At 37.9% G+C, this 27,642-nt stretch overlaps 1 protein-coding gene across 1 annotated transcript in view; it reads right to left on the bottom strand.

Annotated features, from left to right (window-relative positions):
* Positions 1–11,562: 11,562 nt before the first annotated feature.
* Positions 11,563–27,642, bottom strand: part of lrrc4cb (leucine rich repeat containing 4C, genome duplicate b) — a 47,017-nt gene continuing 30,937 nt past the window's right edge. Inside the window, exon 2 of the mRNA XM_087794423.1 lies at positions 11,563–15,700. Within this exon, the coding sequence (XP_087650549.1) occupies positions 13,778–15,673 (1,896 nt within the window). The 5' untranslated portion in view covers positions 15,674–15,700 and the 3' untranslated portion in view covers positions 11,563–13,777. The remainder of the gene's footprint in view (positions 15,701–27,642) is intronic.

Here is a 27,642-nt window from a genome sequence, read left to right as displayed (position 1 = left end):
AGATGGTTTTGCGCCCGTTGAGATGATTTAAGGATCCCTTTGGTTATTTAAAACTCATAATAATCTGTTAATGTCCATTATTAGCATTATTGGAAATTGAATTCAAATCTATTGATCCTTTTTTTTATTATTTTGATAAAACAACAATAAGTAAGATTAAATTTGATGTTTTTGGCTCCTCCAAGTGTCAGAATAATGTAACTGCAATGTCTTAGAACCTCTATTGCTTCATACTACATGTACAAACAAACTTACGTAGTGAAATACTTTGTTAAAATCATTAGAGCTAGAAAAAAACCCATCAGCCCATGATCCATCATATATACAGATGACATCTTATCATTTGAACTATAACCCCTATAATGTTACATATTGCTACATATTACACACCAACAACTATGACTGGTCTACAACATAAAGTATAAAACAATTGTGTCTAATGCCATGTAGTTGAATGTGTACATAGGTAACCAGTTATTTTACCTTCATGAACAGAGTGACGAAGAGCGGCAACTGGGACACGCATTGGATTCTCACTGCTTGCATGTTTTGACAGTGCTTCACTGCATCACCAGACTTCAGAGTCAGGAAGGTGTTGCGTGCCACAGGTGTTGTTTGTTTTTTGCTCTAGTCGTTATTGTCACTTCAACTTAGTTACTGGACTGTACATGTTTATTTTTGGTAGAGGCTTGTGTGCAGCCTTCAGCAGCAGCAGCATTCAGTTTGTCAGTTTCTCCACCATTCAGCAGAATAACATGAAATATTTATCGTAGCCTTTTCAAATTTCACGACGCTGTTATTCATGGGATCCATAGTCAAGGCCACATGGTGCCGTACATTCTTTTTTCAATTTTGTTTAACACTACAGCACATGCTCTGTCAATTGCAACTGTTTTTTCAAAGAAGTAAATGCAATTACACTGGATTAACTCTCTAAATTTATGATATTGTAAATCCACTCAATTAGAACAGGCAGACATATGCAACAGTGGCTTTACTAACAATTGAAAAATAATAAAATATTAATAAAGTAATTATATTTATTGACCTTATTGGAGGAGGCAACATTAAAAAAATGATATAATAACTATTAATTTGCCTTCACAACAGTCTTGCTCTGTATGCTCCACAGCCTCTTCCACTGCCAAGGTAGCAGTTATTGTATTTGCTTTCTGAACATTAAAGCACACTTTTATTGGAATTACCAGGATGTTTAGTTTTGAGAGTGAAAGTCAAACAAATCTTGAAACCGTTTTATTTATCGTCATTCTCCATAAATCTACATTTTAACTATAATAGGACCAATTCAGAACAGCTGTGGACCTGCTTCAATAAATGTCGTTCTTTTATAGTCTCCAGCTGTTGCCCGAGCATGTCATTATCCATTACCTTGATCCTGAAGGGCAACTAATGTGTGGATTTAAGTGTCTCTTAAATTGATCTTGGACCTCTATTGTACTCATCATCATTAGAAAATGTGATTCAGCCCAGCCCATAATGGACTCCGCTCTTGAAACCTCTCGTTTGCTGAGATTTCAGACAGCGGAGAACTTTATGCCATTTGAGCTTGTCCATCACCCTCAGTCACAGCTGTCCTGTTCATATATCGGTTCAGCAACTACCTTTATTTCTGCAGTACTGGCATCATTTGTCTTGGAGATTAATAACTGTCAAAGTGACTTTGAATGTTTAATATTCTTCCCCAGGACCATATATCTTTGCTTTGTTTAGCAACTGAGGCGAAGTTTGCTGATGTCAGCAACACGCCTTTTTCATCAATGTCACTCAACAAGCTTTTTGCTAGCATGTTTTCATTCCAGCATTGATGGGGATTGATGTGTATCTAGATAATGGATGTATCTCAACCTTCCGAGCGAGAGTGTTTTTTTTCTCTCAATACACATCCTTGGACGCATTCTTGTTTAATAATGGTCCATCTCAGTGGCTGTACTATGATTACTGCGGCGCGCTGTTGCAATATGCTGCCAGACACTAATGCTATTGTCATGTCAGTTATTTTCTGATGGTTTCTTGCCGATCGATGTCCAGATCTTAAATCTCCGGATCTTCTAAGTCAACCACTGTTGTTTTAATGCAACCCTCAAGAGGTCAGACTAAAACATTTCTTCTCTCCCGGGGCTCCAGATCTGGATCCAGGATCTCCACCATGTCAACGATTTCTCTCCTGCACCCTTCATGAACTCTACTGCCCTGCTCTATACTCTCCTCTTTTTTCTCACTCTTTTCTAAAACTATCAGTCTACCCCCTTCATCCACCCTCCCAGCCGGTCGCAGCAGGAGGCCGTCAACACTAAGTCTGGTTCTGCTCGTGGTTTCTGCCTGCTAAAAGGAAGTTCCATCTCCACTGTCTCATCGTTAATTTGCTGGGACCTGTTTTTCTTTTCTCCAATATAGTCTTATATAGATTGTAAAGTCTTGAAATAACTTTGTTTTGACACATTTAACAAAATTGAATTAAATTGAATTGAAACGAATCTGGTATGAACAATATAATGCTTATTATTTTCATATGATTACATTTTTACTTCTATGAAACTGTAACTTAAATTAATAAACTGTAAACTTTATGGAATTTGAAAATTAGGTTTTGGAATTAAAGTCTTTTACATCTCATACATTTGATGTAATTAAATAAAATATATTTCAAATTCAATTATACTATGATTACACTATACTTTCCAATTTCACAATGTTATGGGATTAACACACATTTTAAGCACCTTTTCCCGGTTCAGGCCAGCCATGATGCCATTTTATTAGGATATCTTTGGATTAACTAAACTTTCACACAGGAGATTTTCAGTAAAAAAAAAATGCTCACACACATAAGAAGATGAGATTGATTTTGATGACATTCTGTGCCATCCACTGATCCTCGTGGACAACATATCAACAAAGAGTGGTGCTTCTAGACAACTGTCATGGCCAGTCAGAGACCAGGCGGAAAGTATGTATATAGCTGCAGTAAATGTGAAATTCGGGTGTGAATTTACAGTTTAGGGAAAATAAAGTCTCCTAGTTATGATCTGTTCCTGTGTGCTTTTATTTTTTCTTTTCACTTCCTGTTTTCATCCCATTGATCCAAGGTTTTCCTGCGCTGCAGCTGAAGCCAATGATTGATCACTCAGCTGCTTGTTTTTTAAGATCATGTCAGATCGTTTCAGTGTTTACCTGAAGGTCAGTTGGTTTCTTTCATGGATTTTCTTTACTACAGTTTTTTTTTTACCTTATTTCTAATCTTCCTGTTTGCCCTGCACTACGTTTTCTCTCGTGCATTCAGAATACTACTATTTGGTTCATTATGTGGATCGCTGAGGATCATTTTGGACTGTGCCTTAGTTTGATCTACTGTAATTAGTTTTCTTTAACTAAACTTTTTTTTTTAAACTACCCTTCACCCCCTCGTGTCTACTTCTGCTCCTGGGGATCCTGTCTGTTCTCACCTTCACACTCTATTTAAATGGTCTCATGCAAACCAGGACTTTAGTAAACCTGCCCCTTTATATCAAGTATTTATGTGCGCTTCCATGAGGCCGTTTGTGAGTCTTTGCCGAACAAGTTCATAAAGAACACACAGCAGGGCTATCAGCAGTGATGGATTTCCAGTGTGCAGTTAAAATCCCCTTTCTTTCTTTATTATCTGAGCAGTTGGCAGACATTGTGAAATGGAAACGGGGGCCATTAATGATGATGGAAAGGTATAATTCGGAATCGGAGGTCATTCCATCTTTATTTTTCACTCAAAACTGATAAGACTGATATATGGTGTAAGTCATGAAGGTTGATCGTGTTTTTACTTCTAAATGAGTATTTACATTTACTTATGAAACCTTGTCACTCTAAATATATTACCAAAAACACACATGTTTGAATACTATTACAAGTTTATAATGATCCAAAGTGTATCTAATTTAAAAAGTTGTACAATTAATGCTCTTTACATGACGTCTGTGTCCTTAGGCATTTAACAATTTTAAACAATTAGACACAATTTCGTATCATATTATCTTTACTATTTTATACTCTATTTCCTTTTCTTTTTTTTACTGTAATTGATAAATTGAATAATAATAAAATTTCAGACAATGGGATTTTCTTTAATTATTTTGTGTTTGTAACCAGGGGTTATTTTTTAGCATTTTAATGTATTGGGGAATGAGAAAAATATTACTATAATTACTTTTGTTAAATGACCGACAAGTAGGATTTCAAAAAAGGCTTCTGGGTCTTGAACAAATGCAGTTCGAGTCATTAACAATCTGCTTATTTTGAGACGAGTCCAAAGTGTTGTAAATAAAACATTATGTCTATATATGCTCTAAGTGAACACATGAAAAAAATAGTTTTGTATAAGATTCACTAGAACAACTATCTGTCCACTTCAGGGGGTGAGTGACTTTTTTTTCAACCCGACATCTTTAACACACACACAAAAAAAAATTCAATAAAGTTAGAGAATACATGAAATGAAGACATTAAATAAAGCTCTTATCATGACTTTAATTGATTGAAATAATAAGAAATTCAAAGATTCATCTTATACAGAGTAGAACTGACCAGTCATTAATTATTCTATTTGAACCTCCAAGTTACACATATGTTGTTTAAAAAGCCTCATTAACCTATAAATATATGCACTCCTAGTTATTACTCTTCGTGTGTTTCCTCCCTGAGGATAGTCAACATTTTAGCTCGGTAGTTTTCAAGGTGAACTCCATATGTCCGTTTGGCAGGAAACAAAACCACTAAGAAAGAAAGGCAGATTAAATTTTTATGTATACAAAAGTCAAAATGTCAAGGCATGTAATCCTTTCAATAGGTGATGAGGTTAGAGTCTGAGCTTGGCAGAGCTCCAGCATCTAACAAAAAAAAAGTGCTTACTCAAAGTTCTAGAGGTTGAACGCTGCAGTTTTTTAGCCCATTTTCCTGGGCACTGCTCTCCTGGGCTCCTATCCCCACGTCAATTATCAGGCCTTAATAGGAACCAGCACCTGTCGATTTACAGCACAATTGACTTTACCGGGTGAGATTATCCAGCCTTAAGTAATGCAGGAGGGATAAATATTTCATGTAAGGGGCGGAATCTGTTAAGAGATGACTAAAGGAAAATTCATCTTCAAACTTCAAACACTTGGAATGTGGTTCATGGATGTGTCAAAAGATTATGAGGATAGAAGGAATAAGGAAGGACACAGGATGGGTTCAGGTGGAGGAGGCGTGAATGTTTCCCTGAGGAAAAGTGCTGGAAGACAAAGTTGTAGGTGCAGAAGTTTAGTTAGCACAACAAGTATTTCAAATCCAAGGCTTTCGTTTACATTTGTCAAACAATTACAGCGTCAAAGTGCCGTGGAAAACATTTTGAAGAGAGAACTTGATCCTGATTGATGGCCAATGTTTCACTGTTTTAGAATGCGGTCCCACATCTGTCCTCCCACAACTTCTCTGTTTTTCTCACTGTTGTTGTTGCTAAGCAACAGGTCTTGGTTGAAAAGAGAATTAACATTGAAAAAATAATAATTAAATAGTGTGAACAAATAGTGTGATTCAAAGTTGGAGTCCAAGTCCTGTACCATCAGCATCAGGATCGAACGCTAAATTAAATAAAGAAGATACATTGATTATTAACCCTTGTGTTATCTCAGGGTCATGGTGACCCGGAGGCCCGAAAAAAAATGTGTTTGTGGTATCCCTTGTGTTGTCTCTGATTCAAGATCACTGCATATGTATTTCTGAAGGCCAGGGAGGTTGTTGACCTTGACCCAAAAGACAACACAAGAGATACCACAAACACTTTTTTGTTGGTCTCCGGTTCACCTTGACCCTGAGATAACACAGGGCTTAAGAAAAGCTGCTAATAGTATAACAAATTAGTCACTTGTTTATCTTGACCTGGACAAAAAACAAACGGATGAAATTTAACTTTTGAAAAAAGAGAAAACAAAATGTTTTCATTACTGATTTGTGTGAGCTTATTGGCTGCACTATGATTTATGAAATTAAACTGCTTTCGCTCAATAAATCTCTAAACTCTTTAGGTCATTTTAAAAACAATCCTAAACATTCCTATCACGCTCTCCTTAATAGGTTATAGAATCTATATATTTCCTTTCCCGTGATTCCTCCGACTAAAATCGTCTCAAAGACGGTTATTTGGAATCGATATTTGATTTAGGTATTTGATGATGATGGAAACAATCGGGTGAATCTGCTCGCCGTCACTGTTAGGAAGGGACGGATATGCAAGTGTGACAAGGCGTGTTATTGGTTCGCCCGATTCGTCTCCAGCTCATCACTGCCCACAGGAGAAACAAAGGCAACTCCTGCTGCTGCCAGCCATCGCTGCCAACACAGGTAACCAACCACCTGTTTAGCAGAAGACATCACAGTGCTTCATGGCTCGCACGACAACCGCTTCCGCACCGTCGCACGCTTCTCCACACGTTTGCAAAGCAGTCAGGCTGCACTCAGTACGACTCTACTCTGACATATATCTGCTTTACCGATTTATTGAAAATAAATGAATGAATAATGGAACAAATATTACGATTTTCATTTCTATAGATTATACTTGAATAAGTAGTTGATTCTTTATAAGTATAGTTAGTTCCTCCACTGACATTTACATTAAACTTGATTTTATTTTATTATTTGTTGTATAAGTCTTTATGAAGAGTAAAGAGTCAAATGTTCAAAAGAAGCAACATTTCTTTAAGAATAAAACAGACCTATACTATATTTTAGCTTAATTATTGAACTGTATTTATCTTCAATGTGGGGTCTTGACTTTTTTGTGTACTAGATTGTATTGGCTATTAGCTTTAGTTTATTGTTATCCGAAATTGAAGCAATTTTAAATGTTTATTAAGGCAAAATGGTCAGGGCATGTTATTTCTTTGGAAACATAAGAAAAACAGTTAAATGAGTGTTGGGGTCTCACTTTACAGTCTTGTGATCACCAACTGGTAGAAACATAGAATTAAACAAAACTGCTAATCGCTGTAGCTATTTTTGAGTTGCTCACTAAGCGGTTAATTCTAAAAACAAAACAAAAAAAAAAAAGCTATTATATATATTATAGATATGATGTTTAATCTTTGTCTTGACTTTACAGCTGAAAAGAATACACTCTTTACAAATGTCACAAATCCAACAAGGGTTATTAAGGCATTTAGTTCAGGGGTGTCCAAAATTTTTCTGACAAGGGCGACATTTGATGTAGGACCTCTATCTGGGACCGAATGAAAGCATTTTACCAAGAGTTATGACAATTAAATAAAACTAATACCATCAACTCATTCTACACAAAATTGCTAACTTCTTCACAGATATAAATAAGTATAAGCAAAAAAAAATGTGACATTTAGAAGTTACTGGCAAATTACACCAGGTCGCCATGGTAATGTAAACACACACATTTTTCATATAGTTTTGCAATAGTTTGTGTAGATGACTTATATTTTATGGCAAGAAATGCGGAGAAAAGTTGAAAATTAAGATTCAAACATGCCAACAAATAAGTCAGCTAAGTACAAAACACATAACAGTCAATAAAATGATTACTTTCAGACACTCAACTTTGCAGTTTGCCTGTGTGTGCGTTTTGTAGTAGCAGCCCCACAGATTAAGCAAAGCACATGTCGTTCTCAGCCCCAAAGCCCAACTCTTGCCGACTTCAGCATGTTTTATTCCAAGCTGTTTTCCTGACGCTGTTTTATATCTGTAGCTGTGATGAGCGGCACAGTGGTGTTCTTCTTGTGTCACTTCCCAAGTCTCTGCTGACTAACACACCAATAGATTATTTGTTTGGATGACATAAAAAATACATTATCTTCAAGGTATACCAAGGTATAAATAAGACATTATGGCTGTTTGTTTTATTGTCGGTGGTCTGTTAATAAGACTCATTTCTGGCCTCGCTCTTCCAACTATATTGCTTTACTGCCAAAAAAATATGAATCTTGTCTTGTTAGCCTTTTGAGACCATTGCTGGCGGTTATAATTAATAGCCTTGCAAAACCACTGTGGACTTTCAACACGCTTCGGATGCCATGTAAAAAGTTGGAGGCGGGATTCAATCCTCAATCAAATATGTGGGTGAAAAAAATGTTTGTGAAATCATAAAATAATGTTATTTTCTTATGAAGGTTAGTTCCACTGGTTATAGCCTTGATGTGGAACGGCTGGAGTCTCTGCGAGTCAAAGGCTTCTATTTAATTTTAATTTAATTTTATATTACTATTGCCAACACCTAGATGTTAGTTTCATGAAAGGATAGGAAGATAGTCAAACCACTGAAGGTTTTTGAATTATCAAATAGAAATGTATGCAGCTCTGAAGTGACTTGAAAATTACATTGGTTTTTAATGGAAATATTTTTTGAAAAAAGACATAAAGGCATGTTTAAAGAACTTTACCTTCGGATACATCATATCATGGGGTGTATTTTTGCTTTGTACTACAACATGTTTATTACATTAAAAATTGAGTGTATAAAGAAAAAAGTGCAGCAAGTGAATCCCATGATTAGAGAATATGCTGAACCTGAACAGTAACGTTATTTTTGTGACGAGCGGTTCATAAGTTCAATTCAAGGTCTTTCTGCATTTTGGTTCCCAGACCACATTTCTGTCTTACAAGACACAACGAAGAGCTGAAATGCAGCCGTAGGTCTTCTGTCGGACGACTGTTAGAAATTGAAGTCAAGGCTAAAACCCGGAGAGAGTTCCAGCTCTACTGCGAATATTCTATTTCAACTACTCTGTTAAAACTGTCCCACTTCAAGGATTTCCTCCTTCTTAAAGTGTATATCTAGAAACGGCAGGGTTAACATTTGAACTTGGTAATGCCATCACTTATTCAAAACTTCAACATGGTGAACAACTTGAATATATATGCATGAAGGGTTTTTTTCCTTGACTACTAATACACTTTTAACTACTCAAGAGTGAAACATTATGATTAATGGAGGATGATATGCAGCTACTTTCATTTAATTTCCCCAAAGAACGTTTGTCTTTATAAATGAACAAACTTCTACAAATCCACTTTGAAATGATCAACATGTTGTTACTGTAGAAGACAATGAAATGATGGTTGTGTGTCTTTTCAAGTGTTGGTTGTGTCTTCCAATGTGTGTGTTGCACAACTAAAATGCTAATTTGATCGACCACTTGATTCCTTTTTTTAGGACGTCTAAACCTCTTACAGGTTTTTCCACATTAGTAAATCCTCCCCGTTTTCAACAGGATTTGAAGTGGAAACAGAGAAGCATTGAACCTGGATGACATTTTTTCAAATGCATTTGCGTTGATGTGTGGTACTCTACTGCTCTCCATTTTTAGCTTCACTCATAACTTTAGCTCCCTCTTTTTTATTAACTTGATTACTTGGGTCATTCATTTTTACTTCAAAAGTTAATCTCCTCAAATTATATAAAATAATTAAAAGTCTTAAATAAATCTTGAACTTCTATTGTATCATCAGTATGTGTCTGTTTGTAAAAAACTCTCTTTTCATTGAAATATTTAGATTAGAAAATGATCTTAAGCCCTGCCCACTGGACAAAAACACTTCTGGAGATTAAAATCTTGTTTACCATAAACACGCCCACACTTCTGTGATTGGTCAGGAATCAATATTCGTCACCGTCCGTCATCAATGGCAAAAGTGTCTAGCTCCCGTGGTTTAAATAAAGCAGATGTGATTACAGCTGGCTGAAGGAGGAGTGAAGCCATTGAAACGTCATAATGGACATCACTCTTGTAACCTCTTGTTTGCTGAGATTTCATACGGGGGAGAACTTTATAAAGTAATAAGTTCAAAACATCAAAATTATGAGGGACTTGGAGAGGAAGATTCAACATTTGAAACATGTAAGTGAGTCAGGAGAGTTTTTTTTTTACATTAGTTGCACTTTGTTTAACTCACGTTAACTCATATTAATTTTGGTTAAGAACGGCTCAAGTATTACTAACTTACTTCCTGTTTACTATTGGGGGTGAAGTCTGGATGACATAGCATCACTGGCAGGGTCACCTGAGTTCAACTGACACCTGCACAATGACTGTTTCTCTCTTTTTTTAGCACCTGGAACGACTCAAAGAGCCATCGTGAAGTCTGTAGGAATATCCAGGAAGGTCAAATTAAATTTCCTGGTGCGTGATCCTAGATGATGAAATGGCTGACCAGAATCCCGACAGACCATCACAATCAGAAAAGCCCTTCCAACGTGACAAGCTGTGATGCACATGTGTTCACCAGTATGTTGGAGCCATCACTAATATGTTTCATTTGTCTATTAATTGGGAAAATGAAAGCAACCACGTTTATACGGAAATATTTAATTTGCTGCACCGTGTGCTTTCTGTGTAGTAACCATGGTAACAGAAGGGAGTTCAAAACTGAGAAACTTCGATCCAGTGTTGCAATGCAGCAACAAAAAAGAAAATGACTCATGTCTTGAGAAAAAAAACGTAGAAAACGTTGACAGCTTCTTTATTGGCAACTTCTTATCTTAGTCGTCATCTGATATATATATATGATGTGCATATAATAAATTAGTTAAAAGCTGTTTTATTTCTGTAGAAAGGTAAATATCCTTAAATATTATTGGAAATTTTAAATTTTAACATCTATATATGAACCTACCAAACCTTAGGTTTAACATGTTCTTATTTGAGCTACACAAACCCATATCTTTGTTCTATTCAGAGTCTGACAGAGCATTATGGGGTCTCAAACTAAACTCTCTTAACCATTTTAATCTGTATAAAGATTCAGTCCTGAAAATGGCCCGTCAGACCCCTGTATTTAATCATTTTTATACCAATTGACTTTTGTTTTATAGGTTTACTGATACATATTTCATCTTAATTTACACAAAAAAATTACATTATATGGACTGAAATATGAGTGATGATATTTTTTCTAACTTCTAATTTGATTCTAATTAAAAACAATTAAAATTCAATGAATAGGAATTCCCTAATCTTGAGAGAATATATATTGATCTTTTAACATTTTATTTATTCAAGAAAAAAAAAAGATTTCCCGATTTAAAAGAAAAACAGATGACCAATAAAGTTTCCACCTGTACATTGAAAAAAAAACCATAACATTTGTAGTAATCGGACAAATCATAAATCCGAGGTGGTAATGATAATGAAGGTGTTAAATTCAAAGAAAATAAATACATTTGAAAAAATGTTCTGTTCATGGCTGAGACGATTTTCAAGACAAAGATTCACTAGTTCAGCATCACCTGAGTTGCTCCTCTTTTCAATTCATAATTGAAACTCAGATGTCTGCTATAAGTGGAAAAAAACACTACGGATAATATGAAAACCTCTTTTTTATTTTAATTCATGTACAGTATGAACTACAATCTCAGGTATCAATAATTGAACATCATCCTTAGAGAATCAGTCAGTCTCCTTACAAGCACAGTCTTATAGTTTCTTATTTTTTCTTGTTTTTCTTCCCTTTTTACATTTTATAACAATTGTAGCACATGTAAAATTGTATCTCTTTTTTGCTTCATGATTTTCAATATATTTTTTTTTTGTAGAAAGTTGAACATTTGATAATGATTCCCTCAAAAATGAGAGAAAATAAGCCCCATACAGTAAGACCTCCCGCCCACCCCCCAACCCCTCCCACATACACAGACAGTTGGCGGAATAACACACAAACAGTATCACCTTGGCTTAAGGGACTTGCACAAAAAAATCAAGCTCACTCTGCTGGTATACAAATCTGCATGTCAGTCTTAATATCACTTAGGCATACAGATATCTCTTCGAGATAAAACTCTCTGTTCTAGTAGACACCAGAGCAGAGTTAATCCTTCATTTCACACCTCACGCCTCCGTTCCCAAATATATTTATATGATATAAAACATTATTTAAAGTTTAGCCAGCTTCAACATTGAATCATTAAGCCACCAAAAGCGTTGAAAAAGCATTTAAGCACTGAAAAAGTAAAACAGGAAGAAGGAAAAGAATGGTCTCCTCATAACCTTTGATGGTGCGTCAATCATGTCCTATTTTTACCATGTATATTGTAAAACATTCATTGTTTCCTCCACTTTTTCTCCTTGGTGTCAGTTAAAAATTAAAAAAGGGATTTATTGCGTGAAGATGTTGTGTTATGTTCAATGATAGCTCAGAAATCAATGACACGTCAACATTGTTTGACAAAACACTGTCATTTATTTAAAATAAACAAATGATTTGTGATCTAAAATTGATCAATAATCAGATGTTGATGAGAAAATGTATCTCCTATGCTATCAGAACAGTAGGCCAACCCTCTTCCTGTTCAGGGTCACCGTATCCATGGTGATCGCCTGAACGAAAGCTTTTACCTTTTTTTTTTCTTCATTTTCACTCCACTTCCACCACTCATCTCAGTGTGAGCCACTTCATGACTTGTGGATCTTCCCAAGCTCCACCCTCCCGCTGATCCTCACCCTTTATCTTTTGAAAAAAAGTAAACGAAAACGCAAACAGACTACAGGAAGGAAAAGAAATGTTTTGATCGTCTATAAATGATGAAACATCAAAGTGTGTGTATGTTTTTTCTCCGGCAGAAATGAGACTGAGCAGGGGTCGATCCGATATCAAAGGCCTTCATCCCCAGTTAGATGTAAGACGCGGGTAGAGAGGAACCGTCTCACGCTGTTTTGCTATCAGCTTTCCTCTGTTAGTCTGCAAATGAACTGCTGATACAGATTAATGAGCTATAACCTATCCCCCCCTTATTTTGTTGCAGGTTCCTCAGTGCTTCCCCGGGTTTGTCAGCCATGTCTGTGTTAGTCTGACAGAGTCACACTACATTACAAAGCAGCCTCATTTGCCTCTTTATCTGTTACTAACAGATGGACTATCAGCGTATAAGCTCGTGCGACCCTGGGGTGCATGGATGTACATCATTTCTGGGTTAAAAGTGAGACGACTGACTTCCGCCGTCTGCTCCTGCTCTTTTTTTTTTCTCTCTCTTTTGCACTAATATTCTGCCCGAGTGCAGCACATGCCGGCGGATAAAGCGAGACAAATGAAAAATGTGGCGAGAGGTGAAGAACGTGCCTGAACATAGATACAGAGAGAATCAAACAATAACAGCAGAGACGATAATGGAGAAGAGCAAAGATGGTATGTAATGAGGCTTAATCTGGAGAAAGAAAAAGACGGAGCCAGGATGGGCCGAGTGAAATAAAATGATGATGCCGTGAACTTTATCTCTATTATGAAAAGAAATTATGTAGTTAGAAGAGACGGGAGAAGCTTGTTTGTTTGCTGCATCACCACTGTACAGTTGAAATCCGACACAAATAGACAAGTTTCAAGTATGAAAATAACAATGACCTTCAAGAGTGTGATAACGCCACACTTCTACATAAAAGACCAGTCTTTTTTACATCCCTAGGAAACCATTCTTTTCCTTAAGCAATATTACACAGAGGAGTAGAAGAGAGAAATCAAAAGTGCTAAAAGAAAAACCTATTACATATGGACTTTTTTTTTTTTCTCAATTTTGCCACTTAACATGTTTCTTTTTTTTAATTATAAATAAATAATCTTTGTTTTTGTAAAGACACTTCCAAAGTATCATCTGTGGTCCCTTTTTGCCAAATGCTGATTTATCGACACCAACTATGTCGTTCATGTCGTTTTTCGAATTGATCGTCATGGTTCGTCGTAATCCAAATATGAAACAGCTCAGTTTTGTTGAGGGCAAAAGATGAACGGTCACTGATTAGATTTGGGTTTCTTGAACATTGTCTTTCGAGCAGGCTTGAATGAGTAAAGGTTCCTGTGTGGCTGAGCTGTGTATAGTACTGAGCATCGCGGGGTGATGATAAGCGTTCTTGTAGGAGTTATAGTGATTGTAGTGCTCCAGCGGTGGAAGTGATAGGTGCCTCTCCATGGCAGCAACACCAGCTAGCTCTTCCTCGACAGTGATGACCTCCATAGAAGAGGCGGGACCATCGGGATCCTGTTGGTTATGCTGCTTCCTCATCTTGTAGAAAATAACCAGCAGTACCGCGGCCATAAGTGTGATGGCCACGAAGCAGCCGATGATAATTTTGGTGGTTTTCATCACCTCATCCAGGCCATTTAGAGCTCCCTCTCCATCCTGGTCAAGAACTGGAATGGTGTAAGTTCGCTCCGTGGTCCTTGTGGAAACAGGAGTACCTTTTGTCGTAGACGATGAAACCCAGCCAAATGGGGGGAGTGGTGTTTGACTTTCTTCCCCAGGAGCCTCAATGGTCTCCACAGTGACAGTGGTAAAATAGGTCACTCCACTGTTGTCCACAGAGGTGACATTGAGCACAGCCGAGGCGGAAATGTTGCCCGCTGTGTTGCTCACCATGCAGGTGTAGGTCCCAGTGTCCTGCATCACAACGCTTGTGAAATTTAGCGACCCATCGTTTAGTACGGACAAGCGCACCTTATACGCTCCGTGTGTCACTAATGAGCCATTTGGTGTCAGCCAGCTAATGGATGTCAAGGAGCTTGTACGGCATTTAAGCTCCGCTCCCATGCCCTCGGTCACGTTCAAGTCAGTGGGCGGCTCCACGATGACCGGAACGTCGCATTGAAAGTAGCTATGGTCCAACTCCCCGATGTATCGACCTCTAAAGACGGATGGTGTGTGACACCGCGCGCAACAGCTGGTGTTTGCAGGTACTGTCTCCTTTAGCCACCAGCTGAGCCACAAGATATCGCAGTTGCAGTTCCAGGGGTTGTGATGAAGGTGGACTCGCTCCAAGCGGTGCAAAGGTGTGAAGAGATCATGGGGTAAAAAGGTCAGGTTATTGTGAGCGAGGTTTAACTCCACCATTGAAGCAAGGTCGTCGAAAGAATTCCTCTCAATGGTTTGGACCTGGGCATGCATCATCCATAGCTTCTGAAGGTTCGCAAGTCCAGTGAAGGAGCTGGGCTTGACAACTGTTAGCTGGTTCCCTGACATTTCCAGCTCCTCAAGTCTCACGAGTGGCAAGATGTTAGGGATTTCTTTGAGGTTGCACATTCCTAAATTCAGGTAACGTAGATTGCTCAAGTCCTTGAAGGCTCCATCGGAAATGTACGAGAGGCGTTTGAGCTCGCCTAAGTCAAGCCTTCGTAATGACGGAACCCTGTTGAAGGCATAGGATGGAATACTCTCGATGGGATTGTTCCGAAGCCAGAGCTCTTTAAGTTTGGACAAATACTCAAACGCTCCATTGGGGATTGTCGTGAGACGATTTTCAAAGAGCTCCAAAGTGTTGAGATTGGTGAGACCATTGAAGGCGCCGATTTCAATGCTGCGGATGTGATTCTTGCTCAGCTGTAGGATCTCCAGATGGCGCAGATGTTTAAAACTGTCAACCTTGATTACCTGGATAAGGTTATCCTGGAGATTAAGGTAACGAGTGTTGGTGGAAATACCATCTGGAACGTCGCGCAGGCTTCGCCGGGTGCATATGACTTTGCTGAACTGGTTACTGCATGAGCAAACTGAAGGACAGGTCTGTGCACGGACCAACCCCGCCACCACCAAGATCTGAAGAGCCAAGAGCAGCACAAAGAGGGGGTCCGACAGTGCCCACTTTAGCCTATGACCTCTCATTGTCTGGCGCTGGAGGGTGGAGATCATTTTGTTCAGCATTCATAGTTCATCTGCTGTTAGTATTCTCTGCAACAAAGAGAAGAAAAACTACCGTCAGCAACCGTCTAAGATATGAAGTAAATCTACATTTCACATTGTCTGTCTAATAAACATTCATCACAAACTTTTTCCACATAAATGTTTCATGTGAAGATGGAAGAGAGGATGAGGGCAGATGATTGAAAGCACAAGTTAATAGTCGATTCTGTATGTCAACAAAAAAATCACAAGCTTTTCATTCGCCCCCTAACCCTGGGTTGTCCCAGATTTTCAGACTTCCCAGAAGCTAATGCATCTGCAGAGATAGAATTTAAAAAAAAAAAAAGTGGTATCATTCTCCCCAGTGCAAGTCTTTCACTCTCAAGTTTGAGATGATTCAATACAGAGCAAAAGACAGTATAAATGTCAAGTCAAATCTATTGATAAATATGTTGTTTCCTTAAGTCAGAGAGACAACAAACAGTGTTTGAAACATTGCAATAAGACTGCATTCTATTTGAAGCGCTAACCTAACACACACCCTTTAATCAATACTATTTAGGAAGTATTGGGTTACTGCAAACATCTTTTTTTTCAAAGACAGGAGAATGAATATTTACCCATTCAACATTTATTAAATATACAACAATCATTTTGGGCAAAGACGGGAGAGAAATAAATTTAAATGTCTCATCTAGTGTTTATATGAATAAAAGTACATTTTGAAATGGATTTGAAAGCTGAATCACTCAAAATACTTTGCGGCAATTGAGGGTGATAGGATCTGCAATACTGAAACTGGAAAGTTAGTATTTAGTACACATTATTTAAAATGTATCATCATTTAATGTATTTAAAAGTCTTTTTTTCTGCCCCCATTTTTCCTGCCTTTTTACCTTCCCTTTTAAACCTTGATATAAATCCACATTTTTTATTAATTCATTTTCATTATCAATTATAAGGGAAACCCATTTTTATTAGTAGATATAGTAGTAGTAGTAGTTTATGAGTAATATACCACATATATTTTGAAACACTTGAGTTTAAATGTAAATAGTTTAGATATTGGATATATCTCTATGTTTGTAGTTAAACTCATATGAGAAACATGTATTACAAACTTCTGACAACAATAATTCTGTCCAACTTTATTCAGAAAACATTTTATAAAAGCAGACAAGAAAAGATAAACAGAATTATCTACAGGCCAACAAATATCTCACTGATTTCAAGGAAAGAAAACACATAATGGACAAAATAATTAACAAAATTGTTGTAATCACGGCACATATGTGTGAAACCCTGCTATTACACCATCAGACACAATCTTTGGTTAATGCTACTGCCCGCGACAAAAGCTTTCCTGGCTGCTTTATAGCATTCTTTGCTAATGGATCTTGGGTTTTAAGTGCTTTCGTATCCTTTTCAACGCCTTCTACTAAATTTTATAGACTCTTTGTTGTCCCAGTTAGCGAGAAACACTGTGCTCATTGTGACAGGTGCTTTCTAAACTGTAGGAATTGCTAACTGAGGTGGAATTGTTCTCAGTAAGGCTGGGTGGCCAACTTAATTAGCAGTAATGCACTAGCACGTAACACTGGCAGCGCGTCTACACCGAGAGTGGGGATGCGAGGATGCAGCTAATAGAGTCAAAACTTGCACCAGAAGCGACTTTTAATTGTCAGCTGCATTATGTTCGGGGTTTTTTCCAATCTTCTCTTTTGCTCACGAACATGACTTTTTCCACCCGAGATAAGTAAATCACCAAAGAAAACTGCATCTCTTCGGCATTCATAATGTGACTGAGACTAGCCAAAAAATACTTTAAAATGGTTAGGAAAAATCACATCTTTATTTATTTTCCATTCAGTTTAACGTAATGCATTTTTTCTTCACTGAAAATACAGTTTTTTACATTTCATTCTGTTAACCATAACCACACCAACTCTGCTGTGATTGGTTAAGAGTTGGGGTTTGTCACCAAAGGTCATCAATCCCGGAAGTCTCCACCTCCAAGGGACTCGTTGCATAAACAAAACGGGGCGTAATTACAGCTGGCTGGAGGAGGAGTGAAGCCGTTATTACATCATAATGGACTCAGCTCTCGTAACCTATCATTTGCTGAGATTTCAGGGGGAAACTTTATAAAGTTAAATCATGTCTCGAGTAGGGACTTCAATATTTGAAACATGTGAGTGAGTCAGTAAAGTTAGGTTTTCACATTAGTTGCCCTTTAAGTACAAATATCACAGAGTCAGTCACAAATAAGAATCATTATTATTAACCTTTCATGGACAGAATAAAGACCATGAAAAAAAGACACTGCATGGTAAGTTGAAAGAAAATTAAATTAATTAATGATTAGAATGAAATAATTCAGTGCAAACAGTTACATGTGTTTTGACGCACACTAACTAGCATTTGTCAAAACTGTAGTTGACCTATTTCTTTTCAGGAAAGATGATATGAGTTCATTGGGTAAATGGATTCTGAATCATTTATGTGCTTGAAGGAGAAACACTTTGAAAGAGGAGTAATAGACTTTACTTGCCAAACACCTTGAATTAAATCGTGGTATGTTCTTCAGGATTTAGATCTCAACAGAATGGGAAAAAAGGAATTATAAAATGAAGTTGATTATTGGATGTCTCAGTCTGGGTCGTCGGTGTGACAAAGGAATGAAGGCCTGATTAAACGAAGATCTCGTCCTGCGTCGTCTGAAATGTAGTTAAACGTAATTATTTGATCGTAAAACTTTCACATCCATATCCACCACGTTTTGTGAATATAATAAATGGCTTTGGCTGGAAGGTGACAATCACAGACTGCAGCCAGTCAAAGTGTGAAACTGATAAACTGAAATGGCGTTTTGAAATCTGACAAGCCACGCTTCACACTGCTGAAAGGAGCCCCGACTCGACCAAACAGTCTGTCCGATCTGTCAACTCTATTTCATTTAAATGGATTTGTCACATCTGGGTTGAAATACTATGTTAGTGTGGATTTTGAGAGCACACCAGGCCATCTGGATAGTTTGAAAGCCTTTCAAGATAGTTTAAATTGAACTGTTGTTTTTAATATATTGCTAGAAACAAGTGGACGGCATGGATTTAGGAACTTGAACCAGAAGATGCCTAGTGGGGGCAAATGTGGTGGTTTTTAAAACATTAAGAACATCACAGCAGATCAGCGTGATCATGGTGCTAAAGGGAGAGAGACCGAGCAACTTCATGGGTGGGTGGAGGGTTAATAGTGTTAGAATATAAAAATGTATGTGTGGAAAACATCTTTTTGAAAACCATTAAATAGAATCTGACCCATGTTCTTAAATACATAACGAAATAGTTATTATTCCTTTTAAAGTGAGCTACAGTTTTTCAGGGTCAAGAATCACAATTCACTTCATCGACACAAACGTTTTCAAAGGCATGGTGCAATCATTGACATGACCGTCCAACACAAAGACACAGCTAAATGTGGACAAAACTGAAACACTGGTGATTGCTCCTGATGACAAGATTCCAGGGTTGAGTCAGTACTTGGGTGACTTAGGTCAGTCTGTCAAAATGAGCCTGAGAAACCTGGGTGTTGTATTTGATAAAGACATGTCTCTTGTTCGACACTGTAGAAAACTGACCAGAAACTGTTTCCTTCAACTGAGAAAAATCTCTAAACTTAGGAAAATGTTGTCGGAACATGATCTGGAGCTTGTAATCCATGCGTTTGTTTCTTCTCGTCTGGACTATTGTAACAGTTTGTTTTCATGTCTTAACAAGAAGGAGCTGTCTCGCCTGCAGTTGATTCAGAACTCTGCAGCGAGAATTCTGACCCGCTCAAGTAGAAGAACTCACATCTCTCCAGTCCTTAAAACTCTTCACTAGCTTCCAGTTTCTTTCAGGATCAACTTTAAAATTCTGGTTCTTACTTTCAGAGCTATTCATGGTCAGGCTCCTCCTTACATCACTGATCTGATCCAGCCTTACACCCCAGCTCGGGCTCTGAGGTCTGTGGATCAGAATCTACTTATGGTTCCACGCACACGGCTCAGGACCAGAGGAGAGAAATCTTTTCAGGCTGTTGCTCCTAAGCTTTGGAACGATCTTCCTCTCTCTTTGCGCTTGATGGAGTCTACTGACTCCTTTAAGAAACATCTTAAGACGTTTCTATTTGTTCAGGCTTTTCCTTGAATTTCTCGAACTCCTGTGTTGTTCTCAGTATTATCTTTATCTTTAAAGTATGTACTTTTTTGAGTATTGTTTTGATTGTTTAAGCGCTTTGTGACCCTGGTCTCGAAAAGCGCTATATAAATAAATATAACTTACTTACTTACTTACACATAAGTCAATCATCATGGTGGTTCTTTCAGAAACTCTTTTCTAATGTTTTTGTTTTAGTTATTACTAGTTTCACTTGTCTGGACTACGTTTTTTAAATCTTTAAAGCGCACTTAAGTCAGCTTGGTCACCCTTTCAGTGGTCGGTGTTACAGGGTTCCTACAGAGCTTAAGAGCTAAAGACTAAGCCTTGTTTTTAGTTTTTGGCCTTATTCGTCCACAAAGGACAAAAGGGCTGAAACCTTTGAGTGGTAATTAGTCGCTTATTACTAGCAATAGCAAAGAATAGGCTAATTGGCTTCTTTATCTTATTCCAAGGAAGGTTTTGAACCAAAACTAGAGCTATGTATATCCATTATTAAGCAGGTTACAGCCTTTCAAATGCTGCATTTCCTCCAACGTTTTTGTTATTATTTAGCCTTAAGCAATTGATATACCCCTTCTCAGGGTCAAGGTGGTCTGAAGGCATGAAAACAAATGTAATTGTTTTATCCTTTGTGTTGTCGTTGGGTCAAGATGAACGACCTCCACCATTACATTTAACTTTCTGGAAGCCACAGAGTTTGTTCACCTTGACACGAAAGCAACACAAAAGATGAAACGATTACATTTGTCTTCAGGGCTTCAGTTCACCTTGACCTTGAGATAACACAAGGGCTCAAATAATTTACATCTTGTAAAAAAATAGCCAGGCAACACCAGGTACTTCATCTAGTTCTCACTCAATTCTTAATTGTCGCTCTCATACACAAGCCATACTCAATCAGGGTATACAATAAAACCATGACACTTTCAAGATTCTATCTTTTCTGCTCATATGTTTCCCCCTGACCAGCTTCATATCAACAAGCCATGAAGGCAGTTTAGATGTCGCTGCAAAGCTCAGCCGGAAATGAAGACTAAAAAAAGAGACCGGCATTCAATATCTGTCCAAGATATATTATCAGAGGGGTGTATTGTCTATTTTAAAGTCTGTAAACAAGTGTATTATCAGTCAGGCCTCAACAAAACAAACACATAGTGTGAAGGACAGGGTTTTAATTGAGGGACTGTTCAAAATCAACTTATTTTTAACATTTGTTTTGTTTCGGCCCAAAAACAAATGTACACCTTGACCCAAAGGCAACGCAAGGGATACGTCAAACATATTTGTTTTCGGGCCCTTTGGTCACCATGACCCAGAAATAACACAAGGTTTAAGGGATTCTACCTAGAGTCCTGAATATATAATCCTCATTTTCTTCCAGTTATAAATGCAGACTCACGGCAGTTGGTGCCTCAAAATGAAAAGCTGTTTACAAGAGACAAATGTAATAGTCATAGGAGACGACAGTTCCTCGCACATCCTTGTTTGGAGTCCTGCACTGAGGCCCATCATAATCCGCACCAGAGAACGCTTCAGTCTCTGGCTCATATCCACCTGAAAACAACACACACACACACACACACACACACACACACACACACACACACACACACACACACACACACACACACACACACACACACACACACACACACACAGAGAGACACACACCTCCTCCCCCATTCTGCTGCTAGTGCTGCTGGTGTTGTGAAAATAAATCTAGAAAGCTGTGGCAGCCCACTGCTGACTAATCAACCAACCTCCATTCTTTTAACAGAAGCAAAAATGATGGCCGTTTCCAGGACATGGTGTTGCTCCTTTAACATTTTTCTTTCTGATGGTCTTCCTTCCGACAAATATTTTTTCAATAGTGTCACGGAGCTGCCTCGTTGCATTCAGTATGAAGCAGATCATATCCTTGTCATGAATCTCTCCAGCATGTTGAGGACAATAATACCTGCAGCTGTAGGGACTCACTATCTGAATCCAAGCTAACGGCTTAATGCATATATAAAATACAAACCAAATGATTATGAAAATGTTGCAAAATTAAATTTCCTCTGACACATTTGTGTGTGTGGTTTGTATGTTTTCCAGGTCCATGTCAGGCAATAGTGGATGCGGATGTAAGTGGCTGCCTCTGTGAACCCTGGCAGCCTGTCAAGGGTGATCCCTGTACCTCGACCAATGTCAGATGGGATTGGCTCCAATATGCTGTGAGCGAATCAGATTCAGTGAAGGCAGCAGACATATCGCTCATATCCTCTGAAGTGTAATTAATAAAATAAATCTGGGATCAGCAGATAAAAATAGAGCTTTTAAATCAACTCTTATGTTTAATAAGCATCACCAAATACTTTTTATCTTCTCAGAGAAGAAGAAAGCGCGACATATTTTCACCGATATCCATTAAAAATTGTGCAAAAAAAACAGTAAATTAACCTTACAAACCGAGCTTACCCTTTGCCCGACCGCCAGGACAGATGCTTCAACAGATTGCGCGATCACATTGAAAATAATCGTGATTTCAGTCGACAGAGCTCATTTCCTCAATACTGTGATAGAAGAGATTCAATTAAGAAAATGGCAAATGATGTGGCCATCTGCAATCATTGTGGGACACACAAAAAGGACAAAAAAAGCCTACATTTGAATTTGCTGCCGAGCAATATGCTGTGGCATTATTCAGAACACATTAACTTTGATTAATCTCTAGTTTTTCGATGGGAATTATCGATGGATTATCAGCTCAGCAACCACTTCAGCCGGCCGGGATTGTGATGTACCAGCCAGAGAGAAGAGTTTTGTTTTATCAACACAATGTCATCCAAACTGTCCAGTAAAACTTTTTTTTTTACTTTATTGTTAACCTCTTATCATTGTGTAGTAGCTTGATTTTATAAATCGAAGGTATTGACACAACATAAGGCAGACTGATATTGTACAAATGCGAAGCATTGTTTATAGCATTATTTGTAACATTTAGGCATCATTTACAGGCTAAAAATAAAAAAAGTTTTATTTGCCTCAATTGGAAAAAATCCATCAGTTTTTACTTCACAAATTAGATCACGCCATCTATAGAAGCTAAAAGAAAAATGTTAATTCTGCCATATTCCATGAACGAACTGGCAAGGCAGAATTTATACATATTGGACGGGGGAGGGGGGTATTTATCAAAGAAGCCAAATAATGTCTTCAGGAAAAGTACTGACTTTAGAGTCTTGCTCAAGGACAACAACACATTAGTCCGTGAAATGAAAACAGTATCTCCTTCCTCCACTTACTGAGCTGACTTTCATGTACTTTAATGTATTAAAGGGGTTAATAAAGACTCGATTGGAACATTTAGTTGGCTGGTTGAACCTTTCTGGTTTCATGACAAGGTTTCCAAAGTAGTAATGGGTCGATGATGCTTCATGAAGCTTTGAAGCTTTGAACAACTACTTTCTCTATTGAGCTCAAAATAGCCGGACTTCATGAAGATTTGTCGATCCATCACTGACACAAAGCATTTGTTTAAGACCAGAAAGACCGTAAGAACTGTACAAACAACACAATAAAATTCAATAAGAAAATGCTTTAATGCTCATAGTAATTTATAATATATATCGTTTATTTTTATTTGATTAATGATCTCAGCTGTGAAAATATATGAAGGGCAGTAGCAATTCCATTATAAGTCTTAGAGGCAAGAGGACTGAGACTGAGACCTTATAAAGTCTCATCAAGCAGGGACTTACACTACACTGAGTCAGGTTTCCCTTATTAAGGAGGTTTTTTCCTGACACGTCCAGCAGGGATAAGATCACACACCAGACACGGGGCCAGATAGAATGGTTACAGCTCCCCTCTGTCGTGGTTATGTCGAGCAATCCATCATTCACCGCAGTCTACGTTGGCCCAGAAACAGAGGTTTGGGGGTCACTGATGAAACTGTTGCCCGGTGACCTGGCAGCTATGTGTCAAGTAATTTCTCTGAAAATAACAATCGTATTAGAATAGATGAATCCTTTGATGACACTATTTCACTACATGAAGAGTGGAGATTTAAATATATTCTTTGGTAATATAGTAGACCTATTTTGCCCTTTTCTTTTGGAAACAAATCTTACACACTCATAGATAAGCTTTTTGAGAAAAAAACATATTAAATATTGGTATTCATCAAATCAGATGTTCGTAAATGTGGCTGTATTTCTGAAAACAGTTGTGTTGACTACTAAAATGGCTGACAATCGCAAACATCTAGCAACTCAGTTCCTGCTACAACTAATCAAATTATTCGTTAACAAAGCAGTTACAGAACTTTTTTTTTAGATCTGTAAAACCCCAGAGTTTATCATAAAAAATGGAGTTCTAGAACAACAATCAATCCGGTAAGATTAATATAGTTGTTTTTAACAATGACCCGAAGGCCCGAGAGTGGTGAAGTACATTTATCTCGACCCAAAAGCAACACAGGGAAGTAAGTAAGTAATTATTATTTGTAAAGCGCCTTTCAAGACCAGGGTCACAAGGGGCTTAAACAATCAAAAACAATGCACAGTTAAAATACATACTTTAAAAGTAACATCCACAAGAAATGTAAGGAAAAGCCTGCACAAATAATAATGTTTTAAGATGTTTCTTGAAGGAGTCAGTAGATCCATCAAACACAGAGGGAGAGGAAGATCGTTCCAAAGCTTAGGAGCAACAGCCTGGAATTATTTCTCTTCTCTGGTTTGGAAGCGTGTGCGCGGAACCATCAGTGAATAAAGCTATTAAAATGTTTTTCGAGCTTTCGAGTCACCGCGACCCTAAGATAACCCAAGGGTTAAAACCCTGTAGACAGTCCTAATACAAAACCATGTTACATACATGAATCAATAGGTTAAATATGATCTGAAGATGTTAATAACGTTCTATCCCTCATGTTAAGAAAGATCTTTTTTTCTTCCTGCAACTATCGAAACATATGTATACAAGAGATCCTCAGCACAACTGAACTGATTTAATTCTTGTAAACCAAAACACCAAACAGAAAAAAAAAGGAGGAGGCACCTTTCAAGACATAATTTAATTCCAAAACACGTAAGCTGCCACCATTTAAATAATTGGAAGGGCTAAATAATCTGCAGGGGCCTTGGCGTGGAGATGCACTCTGCCAAGTCTGTCTCTGCTCTCTGCAAAGGGATTAAGACAGGATGCCCTGGGTGGCAGACTTGCTGAATATGAGGGCATCCTTAGTATTCTTGTCACTTGTTCTCGGGAGCACCGATCCACTGCCATGAGTGTGCTCCTAAACGTTATACACGTATTCATCCGCAGGATTCCAGCAAGTCATCAGATTTAATGATGGAAAATATGTTTTCTTGATTCTGAAACAATTACATGCAGAGAGTGAAAACTGCTTTCACCCTTGGCTTTGAGTGCGAGCATTGAAATAGCAGGTGGCAGGTATGATGAGTTCACGCGTCCAGATGCCGTGGCACAATAATGAGCTCTCTCCCTGACAGGAGTTAAACACACCACAGTTTCAAGACAAGGATGAGTAAACAAGCAGGAGCAGATAAATACCGATGCTTCTGATTCAGGCAGGCAATTTCTGAAACAATTTGTGACAGTCGTTCGGTTTGAGGCATGAATTATTAAACCTTTCATTTAACCGGTTTCACATCACAGTGATCCCCGTTTTTTTCCATTCTACGTGTAGCTGTTGAAACTCGGCTCGCAGCAAATGAGATGAATGCGAAGTTTAGCCATTGCGAAAATGGGCCAATAGAATATAGTTAAATAATTCAACACTCTAAATATGAAATGTTCATGCACTCAGCCATAACTGTTGAGCTTATTTTTCTGTTTACGTGTCCCATTTAGACTTCAACCCCATATCGCATTACAACAGCCATATAGTGCCACTGATAAGATGAATAAAGACAAGAAGGGTTTAATAAAAACGACACAATAACAGTGCAGGCCAGTGTTGACAGGATCACTGAGAACCGCAGAACCCTGCGAGGGCTCACTACTGGCTATTTGTCAGAGAAATGAAATGAAACTATTACAGACTGAGAGAAGAAGATGGAGGCAGAGCTCTTTAAAGCTGGTTCTTCATGTTGGGACAACAACAGCAAGACAAAATAAAAGCCCCCATTTGTGCCCTTTCTACTTAGTTTTTTGGCGACCTGCCAGTGTGCGAATGCTTCTAAATCTCTGCAACACATCATTATAACAAACACATTTAACTGTCAGAATAGCTGCGAGAGGCTACTTTGCATATAAGCAATTTGCTAAAGTACAATGTCAATGTTTTTAACTACATAAATAGAGGCCTGTATGTGCCATTGTGTGCTGAAGTACTAATGTAATGACTTTATGCTCATGAGATATAATATGATGACTTTCTAAGGCAAATCTAATTTTAAATAATTGACTCTTTAATCAGTATTGAACAGAGGAGCAACAGTGTCCGGTGAGCGTCGGTGGCTGGAGCGACACCAGGTTGAATACAAAGCGACATGAGATACATTTAAAGGCAGGTTAGATGTTTTCAAAAAAGTGGCAAACAAGCACAATAACTTGACGTCCACTTGCTCAGAATGTTCCTCCGATTGTTTGCTTGATGTATCCCAGAACAATCATTACGAACATGCACGTTTTAACAGTGTTATATGTTCCACTGAGACCCCAGGTAGTGTCTCAGTCTCAACAAGAGTTGAGATCTGAAGCTGAGATTTGTTTCCATTTATTTTTCAATGTAGAATCAAACACCAGAATAAATAAATAATAATAAATTAAAATAGGCGATGGAATAACGCTATAGAAGCTGAGATGAGTGTTGTGTCATATGTTTACAATAAACAGGACGGAGGTGGTCAGACGACGAGTTATTAACAGTCGCTTTAACCACACGTTGCCGTATAAGTGGGAAATTTGCGCTTCAACATCTTGCACATGTAACAGCTATAATTGGTCATCACATTCGTTTATGTTGGAAAAGCAAAACATCTGTGATATCTTGAATGGCTGGATTTGTCAGTTGACATCTTTACTTGTTTTTCACTCTAATGACAGTCACATGGAGCAACCCCCTGCATGACAGCTCTATACATAATTACTTTTCAGGCTCGCAATTACAAACAGCTGTCAAAAAACACTCTCACTAGGCCTGGATAATAAGACCGACTGTTATTGTTAAAGTGTTATATGTCATCTCTGTTGTATGTTTTTAAAAGTTACCCCTCGGTCCCCTTTGTATAACCCTTTGTTTAATCATTTTAGATTATTTAGTTTTGGGTTGATGTGCATTTTTTCAGGAATGCTTTTATTCATGAAATAACATTTTCTTGGTTTTATTTGAAGTATTTCGCTTAGACAGCCCTGAAAATCCTTTGGAAGTAAGCCAGTCGCCAGATGCTCCGTTTTACATCCTCACTGCTCATGTTTATTTCCCAAAAGAGCAGGAAGGTGACGGAGAAGAAACACAAAATCTAGACATAAACCCTTGAGATATGTGTCACAAGACACGCAACAGATATTAGCAACGCATCAAAATACAAGTTAAGTCTCCAAGGCTTTTTATAGAGTTTACTCTGTGGGCTAATGTCTAAAAATAGTTCCTCTTCTTCTAATAGTTTCTGATGAGGGACTTACTGCATCTTTGGGGAGGAAGACTCCAACATTTGAAACATGACTTTATTTCTATTTCATGGTAACATAACCATGATCATATAAGTGACAACTAGCATCTCAGCATATCAAAACTTTCTTAAGTTAAACTGCCTTCCTAAATCCGTTTCATATTTCTTT

Source organism: Callionymus lyra, chromosome 6, assembly GCF_982586985.1.
Source record: "Callionymus lyra chromosome 6, fCalLyr1.hap1.1, whole genome shotgun sequence".
NCBI lineage: Eukaryota > Metazoa > Chordata > Actinopteri > Syngnathiformes > Callionymidae > Callionymus > Callionymus lyra.
Note: the sequence above shows the minus strand (reverse complement) of the source record. Positions and strands in the feature narration are given on the sequence as shown.